This window comes from Sceloporus undulatus, chromosome 1 (genome assembly GCF_019175285.1).
Source record: "Sceloporus undulatus isolate JIND9_A2432 ecotype Alabama chromosome 1, SceUnd_v1.1, whole genome shotgun sequence".
NCBI classification, from domain to species: domain Eukaryota; kingdom Metazoa; phylum Chordata; class Lepidosauria; order Squamata; family Phrynosomatidae; genus Sceloporus; species Sceloporus undulatus.
In genome coordinates, this window is record NC_056522.1 from 176,580,903 (window position 1) to 176,603,727 (window position 22,825).

General features: G+C 42.3%; 1 protein-coding gene across 3 annotated transcripts in view; it reads right to left on the reverse strand.

Moving 5' to 3' along the window:
• Positions 1-1,966: 1,966 nt before the first annotated feature.
• PELI1 (pellino E3 ubiquitin protein ligase 1) overlaps positions 1,967-22,825 on the reverse strand; it is an 85,417-nt gene continuing 64,558 nt past the window's right edge. For all 3 annotated transcript variants that reach the window (XM_042443275.1, XM_042443283.1, XM_042443266.1), the window contains 6 exons: positions 19,723-19,865; positions 18,174-18,303; positions 11,454-11,555; positions 6,057-6,254; positions 5,758-5,946; positions 1,967-3,489 (listed from right to left, as the gene is read on the reverse strand). In XM_042443275.1, the coding sequence (XP_042299209.1) occupies positions 2,923-3,489; positions 5,758-5,946; positions 6,057-6,254; positions 11,454-11,555; positions 18,174-18,303; positions 19,723-19,793 (1,257 nt within the window). In that variant the 5' untranslated portion in view covers positions 19,794-19,865 and the 3' untranslated portion in view covers positions 1,967-2,922. The remainder of the gene's footprint in view (positions 3,490-5,757; positions 5,947-6,056; positions 6,255-11,453; positions 11,556-18,173; positions 18,304-19,722; positions 19,866-22,825) is intronic.

Consider the following 22,825-nt stretch of genomic DNA (forward strand, 5'->3'; position numbering starts at 1 on the left):
CTGTGACAAGAATGCAATCAATTAGAACAATGTTATAAGAATATAAAACAAGAACATGAGAGCAAACCTGCTAGACCAGTGGTTCTCAATCTTCCTAATGCCAAGACGCTTTAATACAGTTCTTCATGTTGTGGTGAACCCCAATCATAAAATTGCGGTGTCTCAGTTCCTAAGACCATCATAAATATGTGTTTTCCAATAGTCTTAACCGACCCCTGTGAAAGGGTCATTCAACCTCCAAAGGGGTCGCAACCCACAGGTTGAGAACTGCTGTGCTAAACCATATCCAGCATTTTGCTTCCAACAGGGGCCAGTCAGATGTTCCTGGAAGCTCCAAGTCAACAGCCCATAACTAGAGAATAATACATAAAAGGCTGACTCTGGAGTAAAAGGTGGTTACAAGGGTTGAATGTAAGTATAAAGTGGCTGTGATATTCTCCCTTTGAGTGACCTCTGCAGTCAGAACCAGGGCAAGTGACAGAGGCGTGGTACAGACTGCCATTAAGTGGCATACCTGCGCCAATTCTACGGTTAGGGAGCGTGCGGCAATCGCAAGCTCCCTAACCCTAGTTTGTGTGGATGGCGCCATCATTATGCAATGCCGTCCACACGGGGGTACGATGATGTTGCACATGCACCGCATCCAAACAGTGTGTGGTGCATGTGTGACGTCTGTGTCACCCCAGGCCGGCTATGGCAGCCTGGCTGTGGCGTGGGAAGGAGCTCCAAAATGGAGCTCCTTTTTGCCACTCGTATCATTCCTGTGATAACCAAACAGCTGCGGGAACAATGCCAATGGCTCAGGCTGTTGGGGTGTTCGGGGGCCAGAAGCTCTAAGGACACCCCTTTTCCGCGCAAGGGAGAAACAGCATTTTGCTGCCTTTCTGTGGCCTGGAAAAACTCTGGATTGGGAGCACAGGGCTGCCGGTGACACTGCCCTGGCCCCAATCCGGAGCACAAAGGGACGGTCTGTACCATGCCAGAGAAAATTTTCTGTCAATAGCACATCTGAGGAACTTCTTCTCTAGGAAAACTTACCTGCTGCCTGCCTTGAAGGACTATCCTTGGGGGACTTAAGCTTTTTAACCTATGAAAAACTGGTATGTATGCTAGTATGGAATGTGGTCATTAGTGAGAAAGACTCTAGTCACACTTTATACACGTGAAGTGATTAAGGCTGCAATGATATGGTCATTTATTTGTACCCACCAACACAGTGAGATACCAATCTGAATAACATGCAGATAAACAGACTGTGCTGATGTGGAAAAATGTGAATAAATATGTGTCAATGGTATATTGGCAAAGGTGCATTGGTCAGAGGAAATTGCCCATTTCTGTGTTACCTACATCTACTGGCATATACTCGACTATAAGTTGACCTCATATATAAGTGGAGGGCAGGTTTTGGGGGCAAAATTATGGCTTTTGATATGACCCGTGGATAGGTCGAGGGTAAAACTTAGGGACATGCAATAAAGGATCTAAAGGATGAAGCAAAGGAAAACAATGCCAAAGAACCTACAAAATTTTGGCAGGCATAATGGTTTTGGCTCACACTAAAGGATGGATGGAAGAGAAAGCAAAGAGAGGTCAGTGCTTCCAGGACAGATTGCACTCTTGCCTTTCACCAGGGATAGTTCTCTCTTTAATAAGAGTTAAAGTATAGTTGACTCGTCGATAAGTCTACCTAGATTTTTGGGGTCAATTTTTTGATTAAAATTTCTAGACTTATACATGAGTATACACAGTAATATAGTGTCTGCAGAATCAAATCTCATCATCTTGATGGGGATACTGGCAGTAGCAGAATATAAATTCCTCCATCTATACATGTATTGTTGGGGCGTCATTCATCTCCAGTTGTATCTCTTATGCCCCTGTATTAATCAATTCCTAATTTCATGTACAGAGCCTGACCACTTTCCTCCTGACTATTATTACTATCAGTTGGAGGGGTGACAAATATGCCTTGGTTATTTTTTTTTATTTAAATAAACATAAAACCTTCATTGTTGCAAATGCAAAAACAAACAGAAACAAACAAACAAAAAATCCTGAAACACAGAATTTAACACAAGAAGAAAAGAATTTCATTGAGGATAAATTGCATATTCCAGGTATCAGGTAAATGTTATATGACCAGTTCTTTTCTTACAGTTCTACCAGATAGAGAAAGAGAGAAAAAGCAAGAAAAAACAATGTGTTTATCTCGATGATCTGACCTGGGGTTAAGCACTTAAAAAAGAAAAAAGCACATCTATGTCATTTGTTTTGTTTGTAAAAACCTGCTTTGCTATGAGATCAGTATTGTTTTAGATTTTTACAAAATAAAGAAAACTTTTCTAGCATTTCCCTCTTCTACCTTTTCTGGTCAAGAACTAATCTACACATCCAGTCAACGGATGCAACACACCACTACCATGCTATTCTATCCAAGTCATGTAGAATAATTTTTTCATAGTAAAGATAAATAGAAAAAGGAATTATTATACATGGTTTGTTCTATTTTACATAAAGTTTCCATTCAAGCTGTAAACTAAGGTCCTTTTGAACTGATCACTTTTACCTTCAGTAATATATTTACGAAAAGACAATGATTAGATATTAAAGGCATGTTATCCAAAACATTAAAGGCAAAGAATTTTCTCTTTTCCATCTCAAAAAATGATGGGCAAGGAACTAACGCCAGCCTGCACCACCTACCCATCACCCGGCTTTTCTACATAGCCAAACTTTGTTATCTACAGAGGAATTAAACCACTGAAATAATAATAAAAGTATTCATCATCTCAAAATAAACTGTCAAAGCCCAGAGAATGAAATACAGTTGATTTAAGATGACAGTTCATTTGAAATCAGAATCTTTTAGCTTATGCTTATGAGTTTAAATGCAGTCCTTGGGTAACACTGATGTGTTCGTTAGTCAAGAGGTCCTTGGAAAATAAGTCTTATGTAGCCTTGTTCTCCAGAAAGCTGATGTGCGCAGAATGGACAGGCTGCATGAAAAGTGTGGGTACCATGAGGGAGAGGGATTTGGGACCAATAGGCAGTTGTCTTTTCAGAACACACATGTCCACATGGGCTGAACGCATGAGTGGGAGGCCCAGCATCTACGTAAAATCCAGCTTCACATCCAAGCCAGAGAGGCACATAGGGGCCGACAGATCGGCACATTGGACATTCCCGATCCTTCCCATCTCTCTCTTCTTTGTTCCCCCAGTTATGGTAGCCATGGACATGACCACAGTTTAGATAAACCCAGGGTTGCTTTTCATCCACAACATCTTTTCTCTTCATACTAGGAAAGGCTAATGTGTTAAAGCCCACAGGGCACTGAGGCCTGGCTGCATTGATTTCCTGCCTCAAGGCTTCCAGGTGCTTCACTGTTGGAGTGCGAGAGAGTCCTTCTGCAGTACGCCACAGCAAAGTTGCTCCACAGAGGTCAATCAGTGAACCATCTTGGAGCTGGTTAGTTTCATTTTCAACCTGAAAAGAAAATAAACACAAGTTACACAAATATGAATCATTGCTTCTTATACCTTAATTCAGCGGTGATCTTTTGGTGTTTCCATTCTCACTACTACCTGTCTACAGCGTAAACAATGGTTTTCTTTAATGCTGGTGTACAGTGGGACCTCTGTCAGGCTAAAGTGCAAGAATAAAAGTGGTATCCCTGTGTATACCAAAATCTGTGGATGCTCAAGTCCCATAAAATACAAAGGAATAGTAAAATTGTGTCCCTTGTATAAAATGGCAAAATCAAGGTTTGCTTTTTGGAATGTATATAATTTTGAATATTTTCAAGCCATGGATAGCTGAATTGGTAGTTAAAGAATCTGTGGATACGGAGGGCTGACTGTAACACCCTTCCTTCTGCCTGGTGTTATAGTGTAATTAAATTGAACCTAATTCTTAGGGAGTACAGTCAAGGTTATAGGCCAAAATAACCTAAAGGCATCAGTTCCCATCTGATCTCAAGCTAAGCAGGGCAGCCCTGGTTAGTACTTGGATGGGAGACCACCAATGAATACCAGATACTGTAGGCTAGCTTTCAGAGGAAGGAAGTGACAAAACCACCTCTGAGTATTCCTTTCCTATATGCAATTCATGGGGTTGCCTTAAGTTGAGAGGCGACTTGAAGGCATATACACAAACATCGTTAGGCAGGTGATAATACCCCTGAACAGGGCCCACCTATCTTGGACCACCCCTTAAAAATACCTTCTTGGCCTGGGAGTAGCAGAAGCCTCTTTTACAGAATCATGAAACTGATGAAGTGGCTTGTGCCCACAAACAAACACATTATAATATATTTGTTAGTCTATAAGAAGCTGTAAGACTGGTAATTTTGCTGCAAGAGGATTAAGGTGACTCCTCTTCTGGAAATGTTATGGAACATTTAACTTATGTAATGATCTACTCTAACTAGGATCCAGTGGCTTTGTTGTTGCTTCTCTCAATGTAACAAAGACAGAAGGTGATCTCCTTTCCCCTTTGGAGCCCCCATGCACCCTCAAATCTGCTCTAGAGGAATAGGCAACCCAGTGAGTTTTTGGATAAAGTGGAGGGAAAGAAAACTCCTCTTGCTAGCACAATGCTCTGCAATTCCCTTAGTCTTGCTACTAGGGGAGAAAATGGGAAAGGTTGTTGCCTTCCACAACAGATTAATAATTCTGTTTCTATATTAGTCTGCTAATTTTAAATCTGAATAATTTGCATTCTAATACTTGGATCCCATTTTGAGAGAAAGGCAGAGTATAAGTGCAATAAATAAATAAGTAAATATTTAAGTACCCATTTCTGAATGAATTTCTTTCAAAATGTGTATTTTAAACTGCATTCTGCTATTCTTTTTTGAGCAGAGAAGCTTGTTGCTATATTTGAACAAATGTAGTATGTGATGGATTCTGATCTGCACTTTATCCAAAAGTACAGATTAATATGGTTCATACTTGAATATGTGAAGACTCAAATTGGTCAAGCATCCCAAAATGCCTGTTCACAATGTTTCACACTCACCTATGTCTTACAATTGGGTTGAAACGCTAACTTGCTTTCCATATGTGTATTTGCAGTTCTAAGCATTTGCATATGTAATTATATGCCTAACTATAGATACCCACAGCTGAAGAGACAGTGCTGTCTGGATCTTCCCATGTGCTGAGTAGCTAAATGGCACTGATATTGATTCTATATATCAGCAGCTGGACTACACAAACCCCACTGAAGTATTTCCATAATAGATAATAAAAAGCCTCACTCTTTTTGAATATCTAAGATTCTGCCTGTATTACATAGGATTCTGTAAAGTCAAGTGCCAATGGCCTCTTTTAGCAGGGGTGAGGAATTTGTGGCCCTTCAGATGTTGCTGAACTGCAAATTACATCTATCTATCCAGCATAACCAATGATGATGGCAGCTGCAGTGCAACAGCACCTGAAGGGCCATGAACTTCCCTCACTCCTGTGGTAGAGAAGTGATTTCCCAAATAATAATAAAAAAGGAATAATGTCAATGGAGAATAGGAGCACTTAGAGGGCATGAGTTCTTGCAAAGAATGCATCTTGTACCCCACAAGTATCACTAATTCATTATATATAATGAATTATTAGATTTAATAAATCTTGGAGCAAAACTCATATAGAGCCTCCTCCTGAAAATATCTACGTAATGCAGTTGGTTGGATTCCCATGGAATTAGGGCAATTTATTTCAAGTGGAGCATAACATCTAAACTTGCTATTCTCAGACTTACCATCTTTCCCCTCTGCTGAGCAGATCTTGTCTCTCTGAGGCTGAACACGTTCCCACATACTGATATTTCCCTCCACACCCCTGGCTTGGAGTCTTCAGTGAATCCATTGCGTGGGTGCATAACAAGAACTCCATTTGTGGTTAGTCCATCCATTTGCCCATCAGATGTCTTCCACTTGGCAGCTTTCTCCTGTAGGAAACACCAATGAAGTAGCATTTATTCATGTTTTAGTCATTTATTTGCAAATGTGCAAGAAAGTTGGGATCTTAATTTAACAGCAGAGATAGATCATCCCTTACCCCAAGAAAGATGTTTTTGGAGGAGTCAAAGCCAGCTGCATATATTCTTGCTGTGAAAGGAGGATTTCGTTCACATATTATCCTGCAGGCAAATCTTGAGATGGTGCTCTGAACAGACTGAGTCTCTGAATTGCTCTGACTTCCAGGAACAGTATCTGTCACAACAAAGTCTATAGGGCTTTCTGTTGATCTCCCAATCTGGCAAAAATAAACAGATACAACATAAAGCAAAACATTCCAGCATAATCCAACATTTAACCTCCCCCCAACTCAGTGTCCAGAACTCAGTCAAGTATGAAACAGCACCCAAGTTTGCAAACACTCAAATATGAGCAAACACCATATTTATCAGTTGCTTCCCCTCCTCTGCTAGAAAGCAAAGTTGCTAGACATTTTTCTTTTCTTTTACTACATCACTGAGGTGTTGGACTGTACCTGTTAAATAGTTGATCAGACCGCCTGCAAAGATCTCTGCTGGCTTTGTGTGGCTGGTTGGAATCTTTAGCCCATGAAAAGGGAGATGCAATAAGAAGCTACTGCTTAGTCCTAAAAGTTATTTTGAACTTCTTCAAACTATGAAGTAATAAGATGAGCATCTCTAATAGTCTAAGTATGGTTAGTGTTGGTTTCCTTCTGTCATGCATAATTGGCATTCATCCTTACACAAGTATGAAAATGTAGCAGTTCTAAAGCATGGGCTAGAGGAGCAGAGAGAAAAATTCTGACTCACATGTCTTCACAATTGAAGTAATGCCTAAGAAGGGCATTACCCACTTGTAAGTCCAGCAGGTATAGAGCTACCTGGCTTAGCAACTGCCCTTTGGACTCAAGTATAATCAGAGCAAAGGTGAACTATTTAATTCAGTGTAAACACCAAATGCTTTGCTCCTTTTATCCCCTAGCTAAGAACAATGGGTCACCTTATTGCTCTTGGCTGCAATCCAAACTATCCTGTTCAAAGCCCAAAATCACCACAATCTTCAAAGGGATTCACATGAATGTAATATCACAAAAGTAAGCACAGCACAGTCTGTTCAATGTAATCTTGTCCCCTAGCTCCTTTCAGGTCACCCACATACATAATCAATTGTTTAGACAGAGACTTCAGAGATGGGCAGTTTGTGTGCTGTCCCCCCACCCCATTCCCCAGTTGCTGATACCACTGCTGTGGAATTTGCTGCCAAACCCAAGAAACCACCGTTTTTGCTTTAAATTTGCCAGTGAACAGTATGCTTGCTGCCTCCCCCCTTTCAAGTGGTTAAAAATATAACTCCAGAAAGCATTAGCTAGCTTTAAAACAAGACATGCACCTCTCATGCATTTTGTTTTAAAGCAGAAGTGTGTGGATTTTATTCTCTCTCTCTGCCATACCATCAAATTATTGCAGCACATAGGTATAGCTCCCTGGTTTGCTAAGTGGTAGCAATACCCTCCAATCTGACATACAGGGGAAACCCCAGCACCCCCTCCCCTAACAGACAAAACATTATAACCTCCACTATACCCTCCAGTTCTCCAAAGCTGTCCATCTGCTGTTATAAGTTTTGGGGGCACTTCTCACAATATTTTGATGTGATAATGGGTTCTATGCACTGAACCACATCCCAAGGAGTATTGTTTCAACTTCTTCCCCAGGTGTAAAGACACAAATGCTTCAGCAAACTTCTCTTTTATGAACTTTAATCTCTGTTCCTAGGATATGGGGCAAGGCAGTTCAAGAGATTCCCTGAATCAATTTATAAAACTGGTAAAAAGTGACAATACATTTCACTAGAATATATTATTTCAGCCGAGTTGTTTTGAATACTTCTCTTTATTCCCTATATGTAGAAAAGAAGTAACGAGGATGTGGACAGGATCCTTGGGAGTGTCAGGAAGACGACCTGCTCTCTCGATCCCTGTCCCTCATGGCTGGCGGCTCGGGGTGACCGGTGGTAACTTCAATGTTACACCGGATCATTAATACATCTTTCAGGGATGGGCAATTTCCATCGAATCTAAAATTGGCCACTGTAAGACCTTTATTAAAAAAGCCCTCCCTTGACCCCCTGATGCACAATAACTATCGGCCTGTATCGCTACTGCCATTTTTGGGTAAGGTGATCGAGAGGGTGGTTGCGATCCAGCTCCAATCGATCCTGGATGAAACGGATTATCTAGACCCATTTCAAACTGGCTTTCGGGCGGGCTACGGGGTTGAGACTGCCATGATCGCCTTGGTCAATGACCACCGTCTGGGCATTGACAGGGGAAGCGTGTCCCTGTTGGTGCTCTTAGACATCTCAGCGGCTTTCGATACCATAGACCATGGTATCCTTCTGGAGCGCCTGGCAGAGGTGGGAGTCGGGGGCACTGCGCTCCAGTGGTTCCGGTCCTATCTCTCTGGGAGGTTCCAGATGGTGCAGCTGGGAGACGTGTGCTCTGACAAGAGACCCCTAACATCTGGGGTCCCTCAAGGAGCCATTCTGTCTCCCATGCTTTTTAACATTTACATGAAACCGCTGGGAGAGATCATCCGGAGACATGGGGCGCGGGGTTATCAGTACGCTGATGACACCCAAATAATTTTCTCTATGTCTCCGACTGATGCAGTGACCAGGGATGGCATCTCTCCTCTCGTGGCCTGTCTGGAGTCGGTAATGGACTGGATGAGGGAAAACAGACTCAGCTTGAATCCAGAGAAAACGGAAGTACTCATGATAGGCTCTCCCGGCCCAGGGATGGCGGTGGTTCCACCTGTCCTGAACGGGATCACGCTTCCCGTGAAGGACTCTGTATGCAGTCTGGGGGTGCTCCTTGACTCGTCGCTCCACCTTACATCTCAGGTGGATGCGACGGTCAGGAGCACCTGTTATCAGCTTCGGCTGATATGCCAGCTGCGTCCCTACCTGAGCCGGGGGGACCTAGAAACAGTGGTATACGCTCTGGTAACCTCTTGGTTGGATTTCTGCAACGCGCTCTACATGGGGCAACCCTTGTACCATACCCATAAGCTGCAATTAGTGCAAAATATGGCAGCAAGACTGGTCACTAACATACCTAGGATCAGTCATATAACACCGGTCTTAAAAGACCTACACTGGCTGCCTATTCGCTTCCGGGCGCAATACAAGGTGTTGGTTATAACCTATAAAGCCCTAAATGGCTTGGGCCCAGAGTACTTAAAGGACTGCCTCTCTCCGTACAATCCGCCCCGCACACTCAGATCCACCGGGCAGCATCTGTTAAGAGTTCCGGAGGCTAGATTGGTTAATACCACTAGAAGGGCCTTTTCCACCTCGGCCCCCACCCTCTGGAACTCGATGCCCATTGAGCTCCGTTCAGCAACCTCCCTGGCCCAATTTAAGAAGGGGCTGAAAACGTTCTTCTTCAAGCTGGCTTACCCCTTATTTTTTGCCCGGGGAGCCTCCTCCCCCCCCCCCCCCTCTGTTAGTAGTTTGTGATTTGGCACAAGTTCTTTTATTGTTTTATTGTTTTAATTGCATTGTTTTTAATCTGTATCGTTTGTATATTATTATTGTTGTTAACCGCCCTGATGTTTCAAAGGGCGGTATATAAATAAAGTTGATTATTATTATTATTATTATTATTATTATTATTATTATTATTATGCTGAGGCATAGGCCTGATCAGAATTTTCATTCCTAATATGCTAGTTTTCCTTTGTGCAAGGACTTGTGCAGGTTTGCAAAGAGGAGTATGTTGCAGGAAAATTTTTTAGGAAAAACTTTTACTGCTTGATACATCTGCTTGCATATGGCTTATTTCCTTTGTATTCCTTGTCTGGCAAAATAGTTGGCTCATCGTTGTCAAACTTGCCAGTCTATTTCAAAATCCAAATACTGTGCCCAAGAGAATGCATTTACAGTAACTATTTAGGAGGGAGTTAATTCTCTGATCCATTAAATGGCAAGCATCTTTTCCTGGCATCTCACTGAAGATGGAATAACAGTCTAAAACTTATGACGCTGTAGGACAGGCAGTTTAAACTGACAGCATGACCTTTTTCTTGCTACTATAGCTCAAAACAAGGCAATTCTTCTGTAAGCAGTATTTGAGAGTGCCTGTGATAATCAGGATAAACCATAAAGATCAGTGGAGGTTCAAGATAGCATCTCTTCAAAGAAACAGAAAATGTGTAAAAGAATGACTAAATTTGTAATTCAGTCAGTGATCCTCGAAGCATACAACATACAAATCCCATAAATAAGATAAAAGTGAATATTGTTAGACCAGATTGCACAGTTGTACAGTTTTTGTAGTTTTTGGTGGGTTTGGGGGGGCTATGAGGCCATAAACCCCACAAAAAACTATGGATGCCAACCGTGAAAGCCTTTGATTTCACGGTAGAGCTTTTGATTGGAAGCTAGCAAGTTTAATCCATATTATAAAAAAGAATAAAATCAGTAAAGTGTTGAAGGGTGATTTTAGACTTCTTGTTGTGTGCCTTCATGTTGTTTCTGACTTATGGCAATTCTATCACAGGGCTTTTCTGGAGGTGAGTGTGTGTGACTTGGCCAAGGTCACCCAGTGGATTTCCATGGCCAAGAGGGGAATCAAACCCTGGCCTCCAGGACTGTAATCTGACATTCAAATCACTACACCATTCTGGCTTTTGATTCAAGACAAGTAATTTTTTAAATTAGAGATGGCCACTGTACTATTTAGGCTAACACTATTCATAGTTGTATCCCTGGACTTGTGCCAGCCATGAGCCATCAGTAGCTAGACTGCAGACAGTTTCTAGGAATGAAAGAAACCACTGTACCCAATGGACACAAATATGGTACCAGTTTATGGAACGATAGGAAAAGAACCCTGCCAGTCTCCTTCATATGTTCCTGCATTATGGTAATCTGTAGTTATTGACTCTGAATGGTTTTCGGCAGAACTTTAAAGATGAAATTAAATGTGTAGCACGCAGTTAAATGCATAGCATGCTGTTTAAATCCCTTTATGTTATATTTTCTAGTAAGTGTATATGGCTGCAATCTTGACTGGGACAGCACATATGTGTGGAAATGCTAAATCTTTCCCTCCAAATGGTGTTTGTTTCAAAATTCAATGATGAATCCAATCCAAACTGGGCCATGCATATTATTGGAAAGTAAAACAGGCAAGGATGTTAAACTGTTCTCACTTATTTAATGTAGCATGTCTTGAGAACTTTTATTACAGGGGGAAGGGGAGTACGAGATATAAGGAAGGAACAGAAACATCAAATTACATTGTTTCAAAAATGTTTGATCCAGAGTTCTGTATCAAAGATATGAACAAAATCTTGACAACCTGGCTCATTATCAAGTACTTCCTTCCCATCTCCACCAACCAATAAGCTGCAAAGGTGAACAAGATCTTTCTAGTTTAACTAGTTTAATACATGCACACTTTATATACCTGAAACATGTCTGTGTTGCTGTCATGTGTATATTCAACCACCACTGTCTGAACTCGAGACAAGGTGTAGGATATACTATGCTGGTCCTTGTTGCTTATTGCCTGAAAGAGAAAAGAAAGTTATGTTATTACTATAAAACAAGTAACATAAATTGATTAGTAAACTAAACTAAACACTACAACAGAGCACCATCATATTAGATAATCCCAGTGAGTTATAATTATCCAAGTTTTGAAAAGATAATACTCAACCATGCCTCTCAAATTTCTTGGTTTGAGGGGAAAAACCCCAGATGCTATAATTCTGCTATATGCCAAAGTCCAATTTAACCCTACACACACACGCACGCACACACACACACACCAGCTTCTGTGACTTTACAAGGCCACTAGGCCACTGAAACTCCTTAGCACCAGTTCTATCTGTCATGAATGCAACTACTGCTCTGGACTACCACAAAGAGAAGGATCATAATCTTACATGGCTTCACTGTATTGCTAAAGCTGAGTTCATATACCCCTTCATCTGAGAATAAAAAGCCCACTGAACTGAGTAGGCTTTGCATCTCAACTCACATGGTTATGATAGCACTGTAAAGCATTTATCTTAACTCTGGAAGGCAATGACAAGTCACCATAAGTCAGAAACCATTTGAAGGTATAAAATATCAACAGATAAAAGCTTCTACTAGAATCCTTACTGGAATTAAACTGAAAAGTACCATCACTGATTTCACCCCACCCCCCCCCCCCCAACTCCTTGTTCCTTGAACATGGCAAAGAGGGAAATAGCTATATGACTATCTGAAAATCCCGTTTGCCATCCATTTAACCAAAAATCCATCTCTTGCTTTGCTTTTTGTCCTCTTTTATAATCTCTTCGTCTTCACATCATCTTTCCTTTAGTTTACTGATTCTCACTTGGATCTCAGCAAAAGTGCCAGGGACAAGAGCTTAAAAATTCAGTTTCTTGGAGCACATGCAGAGTCCTCATGCAGTGCATGATACAGTGAAGATGTGGACCACCTGAATACCACCTTCTAAGCAGCCTTTACTATTTACTCATTTCAAATCTTTTAAGCTTGAACTTAACTGAATATACTTATGTACAGTCGGCCCTTCGTATCTGAGGGGGTTCCAATCTGGACCACCACCCCCACACACAGATGCCCAAAACTGCAGGACCTCAAGTCCCATTAGTTTTAATGGTGGAATGGTCATGTACTTGCACCACCATTTGGGAAACTCAGAGGAAGCACTTGTTACTTCAATAAAAGTTACAGCTTGTTTTTATATAAGCACCAAGACAGCCCTGTGTGGTTTATTATTCAAAAACATGCCACCAGCTACATCAACATATTTGAACTCTAGAGCAAGCACTGGGGTTCCTGGACCTCTGACACAAGGGAGGTGTCTGATGAGGTTAAATAGGAGAAAATGCTGAGGAAAGGACAGGAGCAGGGCTTTTATTTAAGGTGAGACTGAGAGCCAGTCTCAGAAGGAATAAGGGTCTGTTGCTGCCAGTCACAACCACTAACACTCTCTACTCTCTCCACCACAGTGCCACTTCTGGCCTTTTTGAATACTTGGTCAGTATTATGGTGCCGGAAGTGGTTCTTTGGCACTATTTATTCATTTGATTGACATTTGCATCAGATACTTGCACTATGATTATGTTGATTGTAAAATACTGTATGGATTGTGGGAACTGCACAAGTGTCAGGAGTAGTCTACTCTAGCTTAATCAAATAAAGGATGCAGGCAGTGGGAGACTTCGTGTGTCCTTTAATGTGTTATCCTTATCCTTTAGCTCCCTTGTAATCTTTTGAAGCAGTCACAGGATACAGATTTCAAACATACAGGTTTTTCCCTGTTCTAAAAGTGCCGCAGCCTTCAAAATTCACCTTTGTCCCAATTTTTGCATTTGAAGCACATCTTAGCTAATATCTTAAACAATTTGAAGCTTAATGCACAGTCTAAAATAAATAGAAGCTAGAACCCAAGCTGGCATTCAGACATTTCTATCACTATTCTTCACCTTCTGAATCATTGTGATGTCACAAGAACTCCTTCCTAAAGATGGTTATTGAGACCCATCCTTCTGGTGGGCTTTCAAGAATGTGGCTTTGGGTGGCATACCTTCCACAAGTATGTAAGGTGGCACTGCAACCCTTTGGAGACATGGTGGGGCTCTGGACCCAAAGGGTCATGTCCTTGATTTTACCACAAGAGCTCTCTTTTCAGTGAATGCAAGCTAGAACATGTAGTGCCCTGAGTGTGTTCTGAGCAACTGTGTAAAGAAATGTGGCAGTACTCCCCTACCCTTCCCTGCAGAACATGTGTAACTTTGAAACAGGAAGAACAGGGAAATCCAATTCATAAAGAGTACTTCAAACTGGTTTCTTTATTCTCTCACTAGGAGATCCAACCCTTTCAGAAGCTGCTGCAAAGATACTTCATCACTCCTAGAACAGAGTGCTATACAAAGCATGCATTTTGAAACGTACATTACCAGACTCCTGTTGAGCTCACTGAAAGCATGAACTTACAAATGCTAATTAGTGCAGGTGTGTCACTTCACTAACCATGAATTAAAACAGATCCCCCCACTCCCTTTTAAAGTGCACAACAGATCTATCCAACAAAACAGACCAAACTGGTCCCACGTAGCGCTTCGCAACAGAACACATGTTGCTATGAGACAAGCACATTAGTCATGCCTACTGTTAGCCATATGTTAGCCTAGACACACTGAATGATTAAGATGCTCAAGATGATTAAGTGCCACAAAGGATGAGACACAAAATGTGACAGCTGACACAGCCTCTTCCCCTCCCAACTATTGCCACAGGAACATGGGGAAGAAAAGTTTTTATTTAAATAGCACTTTTTTTACTCAAGTTGATATCCTGTAGTGATTACCAGGTCACTTGAACAAAATGGGCACAACTAGAAAAACAAAGGAAATGTAAATTTACTCAGTGCAGGATGGGAAAGAGCCAGCGAAGTAGATTATACTTACTATTAGCCACCTAAATAAAACAAAATCTGAAATCCACAAAAATCAATCCCTGTATTGGCCAAGCCAAATGCACAAAACACATAACACAACCTTCTGAATGTCTGCTGACTTCTTCATCAGGCAAAAGATGTTTACAAACCATAAAGGAGAGAAAAAAGTGACAGTGTTGGTTTTGTTTCAGATACTGTACTGTCTTCATTGTAACTGACTTGATTCAGAGAGATCTCAATGTAGGCAAAGGCTTGGTGTGCAGGGCCTTGTGAAACATTTGCCTGTGGCTTCACAAAAGACACCCTGGATCCCAAGATGAGTTACTTTACTGCTGCCAATGGAATTTAAATTGTCTTTTGTTTTGGTCCACACATGACCAAGAAAGGAGTGGCCTTTGCCTGCATTGAGATCCTCCAAACCAAATGAACTACAATGGGTATGTTTAGTTTGGAGAAGAAGTTAAGAGGTGACATGATAGCCATGTTTTAATATCTGAAAAAAAATGTCATATGGATAAAACAACAAGCGTGTTTTCTGCTGCTCAAGAGACTGGGGCATGGAGTAATGGATTCAAGCTACAGGAAAAGAGATTCCACCTAAATATTAGGAAGAACTACTGATGGTAAGAGCTGTTTGACAGTGGAGCACGCTGCCTTGGAGTGTGGTGGAGTCTCCTTTATAGGTTTTTAAACAGAGGATGGATGGCCATCTTTCGGAGGTGTATTAACTGGCACAGACTCATAGAGTTGGAAGAGAGCATAAGGGCCATCCAGTCCAACCCACTGCTGTGCAGGAACATACAGTCAAAGCACTGTGTATTCCTGAATGGCAAGAGGTTGCATTAGATGGCCCTGTGGTCTCTTCCAACTCTATGATTCTGATACAAGATTTGATACACAATGTAGGCCTGTGTCTCCAACACAGTCAATTTGTGTGAATTCCAACTTGTGGCTTGGAGGCTGCAGTAAGCTGAGCTGAGTAATCATGTGCATTATTTTTTAAAGCATCACCTATCTCTTGTGCACTACCTCAAAGGCCACAGTGAGCTGAGAGGCAATAAACAAATACTTTCAATAATAAATTTGATTTATCAATAAATAAAAGTCATGCCTAAGCATGAACTGTATGGTTTTCATACATGGTAGGATAGGGAAAAAAGTGACGGAAGGCACTGGAAACAATACAATTTGTTGTGTGCTTTCAAGTCATTTCCAACTTATGATGACCCCAAGGTGACTGTGTTACAGACTTTTCTTGGCATGCTTTGCTCAGACAGAGTTTGCTTTTGCCTTCCTTTGATGCTGAGAGTGTGTGACTTGCCCAAGATCACCCAGTGGGTTTCCATAGTGGAGCAGGTATTCAAATCTTGCTCTCCAGAATTGCACTTCAACACTCAAATCCCTACACCACTAACAAAAGGTTACGGGGAGAGAGAAATTTTTTTTAAGTGCCTGTATTTTTTAAATGACCAGTACGTTTGAGCTAAGTATATAATTGAAACCTCTCAACTCTTTCCAGACTAGGAAAATGCTTTTATCAGTCTGCAAGTGATGAAGGGATTACAGGCAAACCCCAGTTAACATAGATCTGACAAAGAAGCTCCTTTTTATACAGTATTTTTTCTGCCCAGATCCACTTTTGCTCCTTGTCCTCTATCTAGTTCAAAGTTTTTAGCAGCATTGTCACTGGAAGGATACTGAAAGCGGTCTGGAAAAACAGATTTATGGTGGTGGATTGCAGTAGTGTGTTTGTTGCAGTATAGAATCAATAAAGTTTGAGCTGGGAAAGAATGGGATTCTACTCCAGCCAGGCCTGCAATAGCTATGTGTTCCTGGCTGCAACAGGCATGGTAAACAGCAGCTGCTTCCAGAAGACTTACTGAGCAAGCCTGAACAGCAAAATTGAAAGAAAAAGGGCAGATAGGCTTGCCTCACCAAACAGCAACATAGATCTATATATCTGACCATCAAAATGGAAATCACAAGAAAAGCGGAGGCTAGCGAAATAAAAAGTCATTGTTGGATGCTTTGTGGAAGAAGCCTTTAAGTCAGACCTGCACAACTTGGCAGTAGGTAGGGGCCAAAATTAAAATATGCTAAACTTCTTCAGGCTGCAGATAGGTTTTAATTAAATACTAATTAATATTAATTCCATTCTCCTCCTCCTCTGCCCGGCCTTTTCCTCAAGAGAAAGCTGAGTGGCGGAGAAGTCTTGCCTTTCCTCCTCCTCCACTGGAGAAGGCTGAGCGACAGAGGAGCCTTTAGGGACTAGTGTTTGCCTCTCTTCCTCGTCCACCGCCTGGCCTTCTCAGGTGAACGCTGGGCAAAGGAAGATTCCTGTAGGGTGAACGTTTGTCATTCCTCCGCTCAGCCTTCTCCTCAGGAGAAAGAAGGGCAGTGGCAGAGACTTGCAGGGCAAGTGTTTGCTCTCCTCCTCCTGGAGAAAGCCAGACACAGAGGAGCCTTGAGGGGCAAGTGTTTGCCTGTCCTTCTCCTCCTCTTCCAGTACCACAACTACCACCACCAGGCCTTCTCCTCAAGAGGGAGAAACTGAGCAGTAGAGGAGCCTAGCAAGGCAAGAGTTTGCCCATCCTCCTCCTCTTCCATGTGGCCTTCTCTTGAGTGCCGTATGTTGTGCAGGCCTGCTTTAAGGCTCTAGTGGGTTTTAGGCTTAACTGACCTCAGTGGCATGCTTACCTCTGCTGTCACCTGGTGCGGGGGTGGGACTTCTGCAAGGAGCGGAGAGGCTGGGCTCAGCCTTGCCGAGCACCCACCCACCTCCCAACCTTCCTTTCTGCAACTTGGTTTTCCTCAAAGGAAAGCCAGGATGCAGCAAAAAGTCAGACCTGTTTTTCCTCAGAGGAAAGGCAGGCTGCAGCAAGGCGGGATGGAGGGGGTGCATGAACGCTCGGCAAGGCTGAGCCTGGCCTCCTTGCACCTCCTTGCAGAAGCCCCGCCCCTTCTGCTAGCCCAACACCCTCTAGGGTGTCACTTGGTGCAGTCCGCACCTCCCCCCCCCACACACACCTCAGTGATGCTACTGAATGACCTGGTTATTTGATTTCAAATGTGCACATCTACTTCATTAACCGAGTTATACTTGCAATTAGTTTTAAGTTGTGTTCCCCCAGCACTGAAGACACACCTAGGCAGCATCACTCCATTATTCCATACAACACCATTCAGACAGCCAATAATGTTGAAAGCAGTATTAGAAATACTACTTAAGGAATGCTTATTCTTAAGGCTCCTACTTCCAGCCTAGGTGAAGTGGTTTGTGTGATGGACTCTGGCTACAGTTCAAATTCCAGTCACAAGTTATGTTTGCCCAGTGACTTCCTCTCTCTCAGCCAAATCTACACAGTGTTACAAGGATAAGGTCCCAGTCCTGGGAAAAGAGCGGGATACAAATGAATGAATGAATAAATAAATAAATGAGGTTGGATAACCAACATCGCCCCATTTCATTGGTGAATGAGCAGCACTCAAGGGTTTATAACAGTATCTGGGTGGTCTGCAAGTGACCTACAAGATGGCCTATTTAAAACATAAAATAAAATAAGTATATCTCCCCTTAGGGCAAGACTAGCCTTTCAGAGTAAGTGGCTTGCTATGCAACCATTCAGTGAGTCTGCTTCTAACTTACACTTCGTATATAAATAAACAAGGTCATGTACCTAGTGATATAACTCATTAAATCAAGCTTACCTTTGCTGCCTGAGGTGTACAGGCAATATGCACAGTGCTTGGTTTCACCCCATTTGCTTTGGGCCTTTTAAATAAAGCAAACCGGCTTTTTCTTCTTCCTCTGTCTCCATTTGGCAGTGAGCCATTGTACCTGTAGAAAAGTAGTACAGGAAGAATTATAGAGGGGATTTTGGGGGAATGGGGTATGAATTCTGAATTTGGGCAAATCATCATATAGATGTGGACTACAAGACCATTAAAATTTTGAATGCCAGGCCACCCATTAGTATCTTTGGCGGGTTATAAACCGCCGCTTTGCGGCGATCTGCCGCCGCCGCTGTTTGCTCCATAAGGGAGCCGCTGCAGCCAAACTGCGCGGCTCCGTTACGGAGCAAAAAAAGAAGCTCCAAAATGGAGCTTCTTTAAGCGGCACCTCTATGACGTTGCGAAGCGCCGGGGCGGACTCGCGACGTCATAGACACCGCGACACGTGCAGACGCACAGCGTCCGATACGTAAATATGGCGGCGTCCGTGTGGAACTGCCGCCGCCATATTGTACGTACAGAATACGTACTAGGGTTAGGGGGGTGCAGAAGCACCGCCCCTTCCTAACCCTAGTACGTATTCATTACGTACTAAATGGCGGTCTGTAACCCGCCTTTGTCATGAAAAAGATGTAGCCAGTTTCCCTTCCTTCCCTTACTATACAATACTCTTTGGGAATCTATTCCATGCCCTCTGTCTGATATTCTCTGTCAAGGGGGGGGGGTCCTTTGTGAAAGACACAGTACACATGGGCTACTGATAGTAGAAACTCTCTAGAGAGTGCTGAAAACATATCCAGTCTATAGGATCGCTCTATAACAAACGGTTAGCTTTCAGGCAACTAAAAGCGCACGCACGCACGCACACACACACACACACACTTCCTGAGAAAACAGGGTGGCACCTTTTCCTCTGACACACATTGGAAACCAGCTTGCTGTAGCTGCTCTTATCACACAGTCATCCCTAACAGTTGTACACATTCATGGAAAAACACCAGGAAAACACCAGCTTTGGTGTATGCAATGAAGTTCATGTGTACTAAAAACTGCAAATGATTCTGCCTAAGGGTGGGCTTAATGCCTTATCAGAATAGATATTAAAAACAGAAATGTTGATAGGTGTGTTCCTTATAGCCCACTATTGTTCTACATTATCTTGAAAATAAATGATTTAACATAGTCTCAAATTAAGGTCCAATGACTGTAGCGCTAAAGTTAAGAACACACTTCGATCTCTCCTGCTGAATTCAATAGAAGTATTCAACTTTGGCTGGATTGTGCTCAGGTCAATAAAAAATAAGAACATGCCTTAACTAACATCAATTCTTCCAATATTAATGTATGATCATTTAACTTGAAATTACAGTGATAGAAGAAAATGGTACTGGAAATAATTTTCATGGTGTGAGAGTTCACTGCAAATAGCTGAACAGTATAGCAAAGAACAGGATCATCAAAGCATCCTTTTGCCTTCACAGTTAATAGCAATGATACAGATTCTCATTTAATATAAGGCACTTACCCCAATACAATCAATTCACCATATTTCACCAATACTTTTGATGGATGATTTTCTTGATCAGGCGAAAACATGGGCTTAGTAGTTCTTTTATCTCAAATTTCACTTTCTGATCAAGAATCTTGGCACACTTTTTTCATTATTTCCTAGAAAAAGAGAAAAGAAAGATGCAGGAGAAATTAGTTGTGCCTACCAGTTTTGCCAGTATGGCATAGTGGATTGAGTGTTGGACTATGACTCTGGAGACCAGAGTTCGATTCCCAGCTCAGCTATGAAACCCACTGGGTGGTCTTGGGCAAGTCACATGCTCTCAGCCTCAGTGGAAGGCAAGGGCAAACCCCCTCTGAACAAATTGTGCCAAGAAAACCCCATGATAGGTTCACTCTATGGCTATAAATTAGATTAAAGTTAAAAAGTTCTTAATTAAAAAAAACACACTTGAGACTTAGGGCAGCCAAACTGAAAAGCAGTCTCGGGGCAGTAAGTGAGGCTTCGGTGGGAAACTCCAGGCATCAGGGAGACATTTGTCCCGCTTCTGCTGTGATTTGGCTCAAAAGTGCAGCTGGAGCATCCCAAGAAGCAAGAAGAATGGAGGCGTAGTGTTGGAGAGCGGGGGGCTTGCCTCCCCCCCTCTCTTCTCTGATGGAAATCAATCCCAGGCAGGCAGAAGCAGCAAGTGCCTGAATCTCAGAAGTTGGTTTGTTGATGCTGCCTTCCATTCCCTCACTCTTCCACTCTGTGTCTCAATGAAACCAATCCCAGGCAGGAGTTAACTAAGGCAGGCAGAAGCAGCCATGTGCCTGAATCACAGAGGCTGGGTTTGTTGATGCTGCCTTACATTCACTGCTTCTCCCTGCTTTTGTTAAATCTTGCCTGGGATTGATTTCAATAAGACACTGGGTGAACAAATGGGGAGCATTCGCAGAGTGTTCATTTTTTATATCCGTGAGGAGTCCTGGAACCAAAACCCTGTGGATACTGAGGACCCACTGTGTACCACCCGGTATTCCTTGGTGGTTTCCCAACCAGAGCTGACACTGCTAAGCTTCCAAGATCAAAAAGGTGCTGTAGGGTTTTGCTGAGGCAACATTAAGGTGAATGGGTTTGGTACAAAAGGACAGTGGCCTGTAGCATTCCAATGTTTTTTTAAAAAAGGAATTTTAAAAGGTGTAGCCATGTTAGTATGCTGTCACATAAAAAAACAATAAAAATCATGTGCCACTAAGAGTAAGTGATTTATTACCGGACAAGCTTTTGTGGACCTACAGCTCACTTCCTCCAAGAGTGCATTCTTGGAGGTTCAGAGAAAGAACATATGGCTGGGAGGTGTGATCCAGATGTGAGATGAGAGCAAATTTAAAGGCAGAATTACTAGCAGTGTCAATTAAGTTATCATAATCATTCTGGCAACAGGCAGTGTGATGAAAATCTGTTATATCCTATAAACTTCTTTTCAATGCCGAGCACCCCTAGGTGCTAATTGGGTGAAGTGAATATCTCCAGACTTGCTCCTGTGAATTGCATGGCCAGCATGAGGAATGAGACTACCCTGGGGCCAGTCTGTGGCATGTTTTTCCTTTATGTCATGGAACATGGGGTGGGAGGAGGGGAGAGATTCCCTAGGAAGGTCCCCCTTGTTGATGGCTAGTTGGGTGACCAGTCAGAATGGCGTGTAGCACCAGAGCTTGAGTATTTCACCCAGGCATGGCTGAGGAAGAGGTCAGATTGGGATGTCCTGTCTCAGCTGGAACCCATTTTAGGTTCCTATCCCCTGTAGATAATTCAGTTTCAAAGTGAAAGTTTTAACAGTTAACAAAGTACTCGTATGTGCTGTTTCGTCTCATCAGTTCCTAGTTGATAGACAATATGCTGTAAACCTCTTTTGAACTATTCTGAATGGTGTCTCTCTGCACAGAGGCAGGCTTATATGTGTAATGTACAGAGACCACAAAAAAAGAAGAAATGGTACATATAAAATTATAATCGTGATAGCAGCTAATCAGAGAGGAGACTGTACACATGGATGTCATTGGATGGAAAACACAGAAACTAAATAGATTACATAATAGAGAACAGAAGATGGAGAAGCCCCATTCTTGTGGCAAACACGAGACCAGGTGCACACTGTGGTACAGACCACAAACTACTAATATCCAAAATTAGAATAAAGCAGAAGAAGAATAAAGCTGCATTCTATCACCCTATTTATTCAACCTATATGCAGAAAATATCTAGACTCAGAGGCAGGAGGAGTTAACACTGAAGGAAGGAACATGAACAACTCAAGATACACAGACAACACAATACTAGTAGTAGAAACCAGCAAAGACCTGGAACAATTACTGAAGAAGGTCAAGGAAGAAAGTGGCAAGGCAGGCTTAATGCTGAATACAGAAAACAAAAATAACGGACCAGAAGATCTACAAGAATTCATCGTAGACAATGTAGACAATGAGAAAATTGAAATAGTCAAAGAGTTCCCATACCTTGGACCAAATGTTGATCACAATGGTGACTGCAGTCAAGAAATTAGAAAAAGACTAAAATTGATATGGGTAGCTATGCAGAACTGGACAAGAGCCTAAAGTGTAAAGATATAACTCTGAACACTAAACTGAGGATCGTCCAAACCATTATGTTCCCCACCACTGTGTATGGATGTGATAGCTAGACATTAGAGAAAGGTGATAGAAGGAAAATAAACTCATTTGAGAAGTGATGCTGCAGAACAGTATTGAAAATACTATGGAAGGCCAAGAAGACAAACATATGGGTTCTAGAACAGATCGTGCCCGAACTCTCCCTGGAGGCTGTCGTACTTTGGGCATATCATGAGAAAGCATGAATCATTGGAAAAGACAATGATATTAGGAAAGGTAGAGGGCAATAGAAATAGAGGAAGACCATTTGCCAGATGGTTAGACTCAATCAAAGTGGTCATGGACCAGAGTCTGCAAGATCAGAACAGTGGAGGACAGAGGATCTTGGAGATGTCACATCCATGGGGTCACCATGAGTTGAGGTCAACTCAAAAGCAGCTAACAACAACAAGAACTCCCCCCCCCCCCCCCCCCCCACATAAGCCAAAAATGCGTATGCTCGAGCT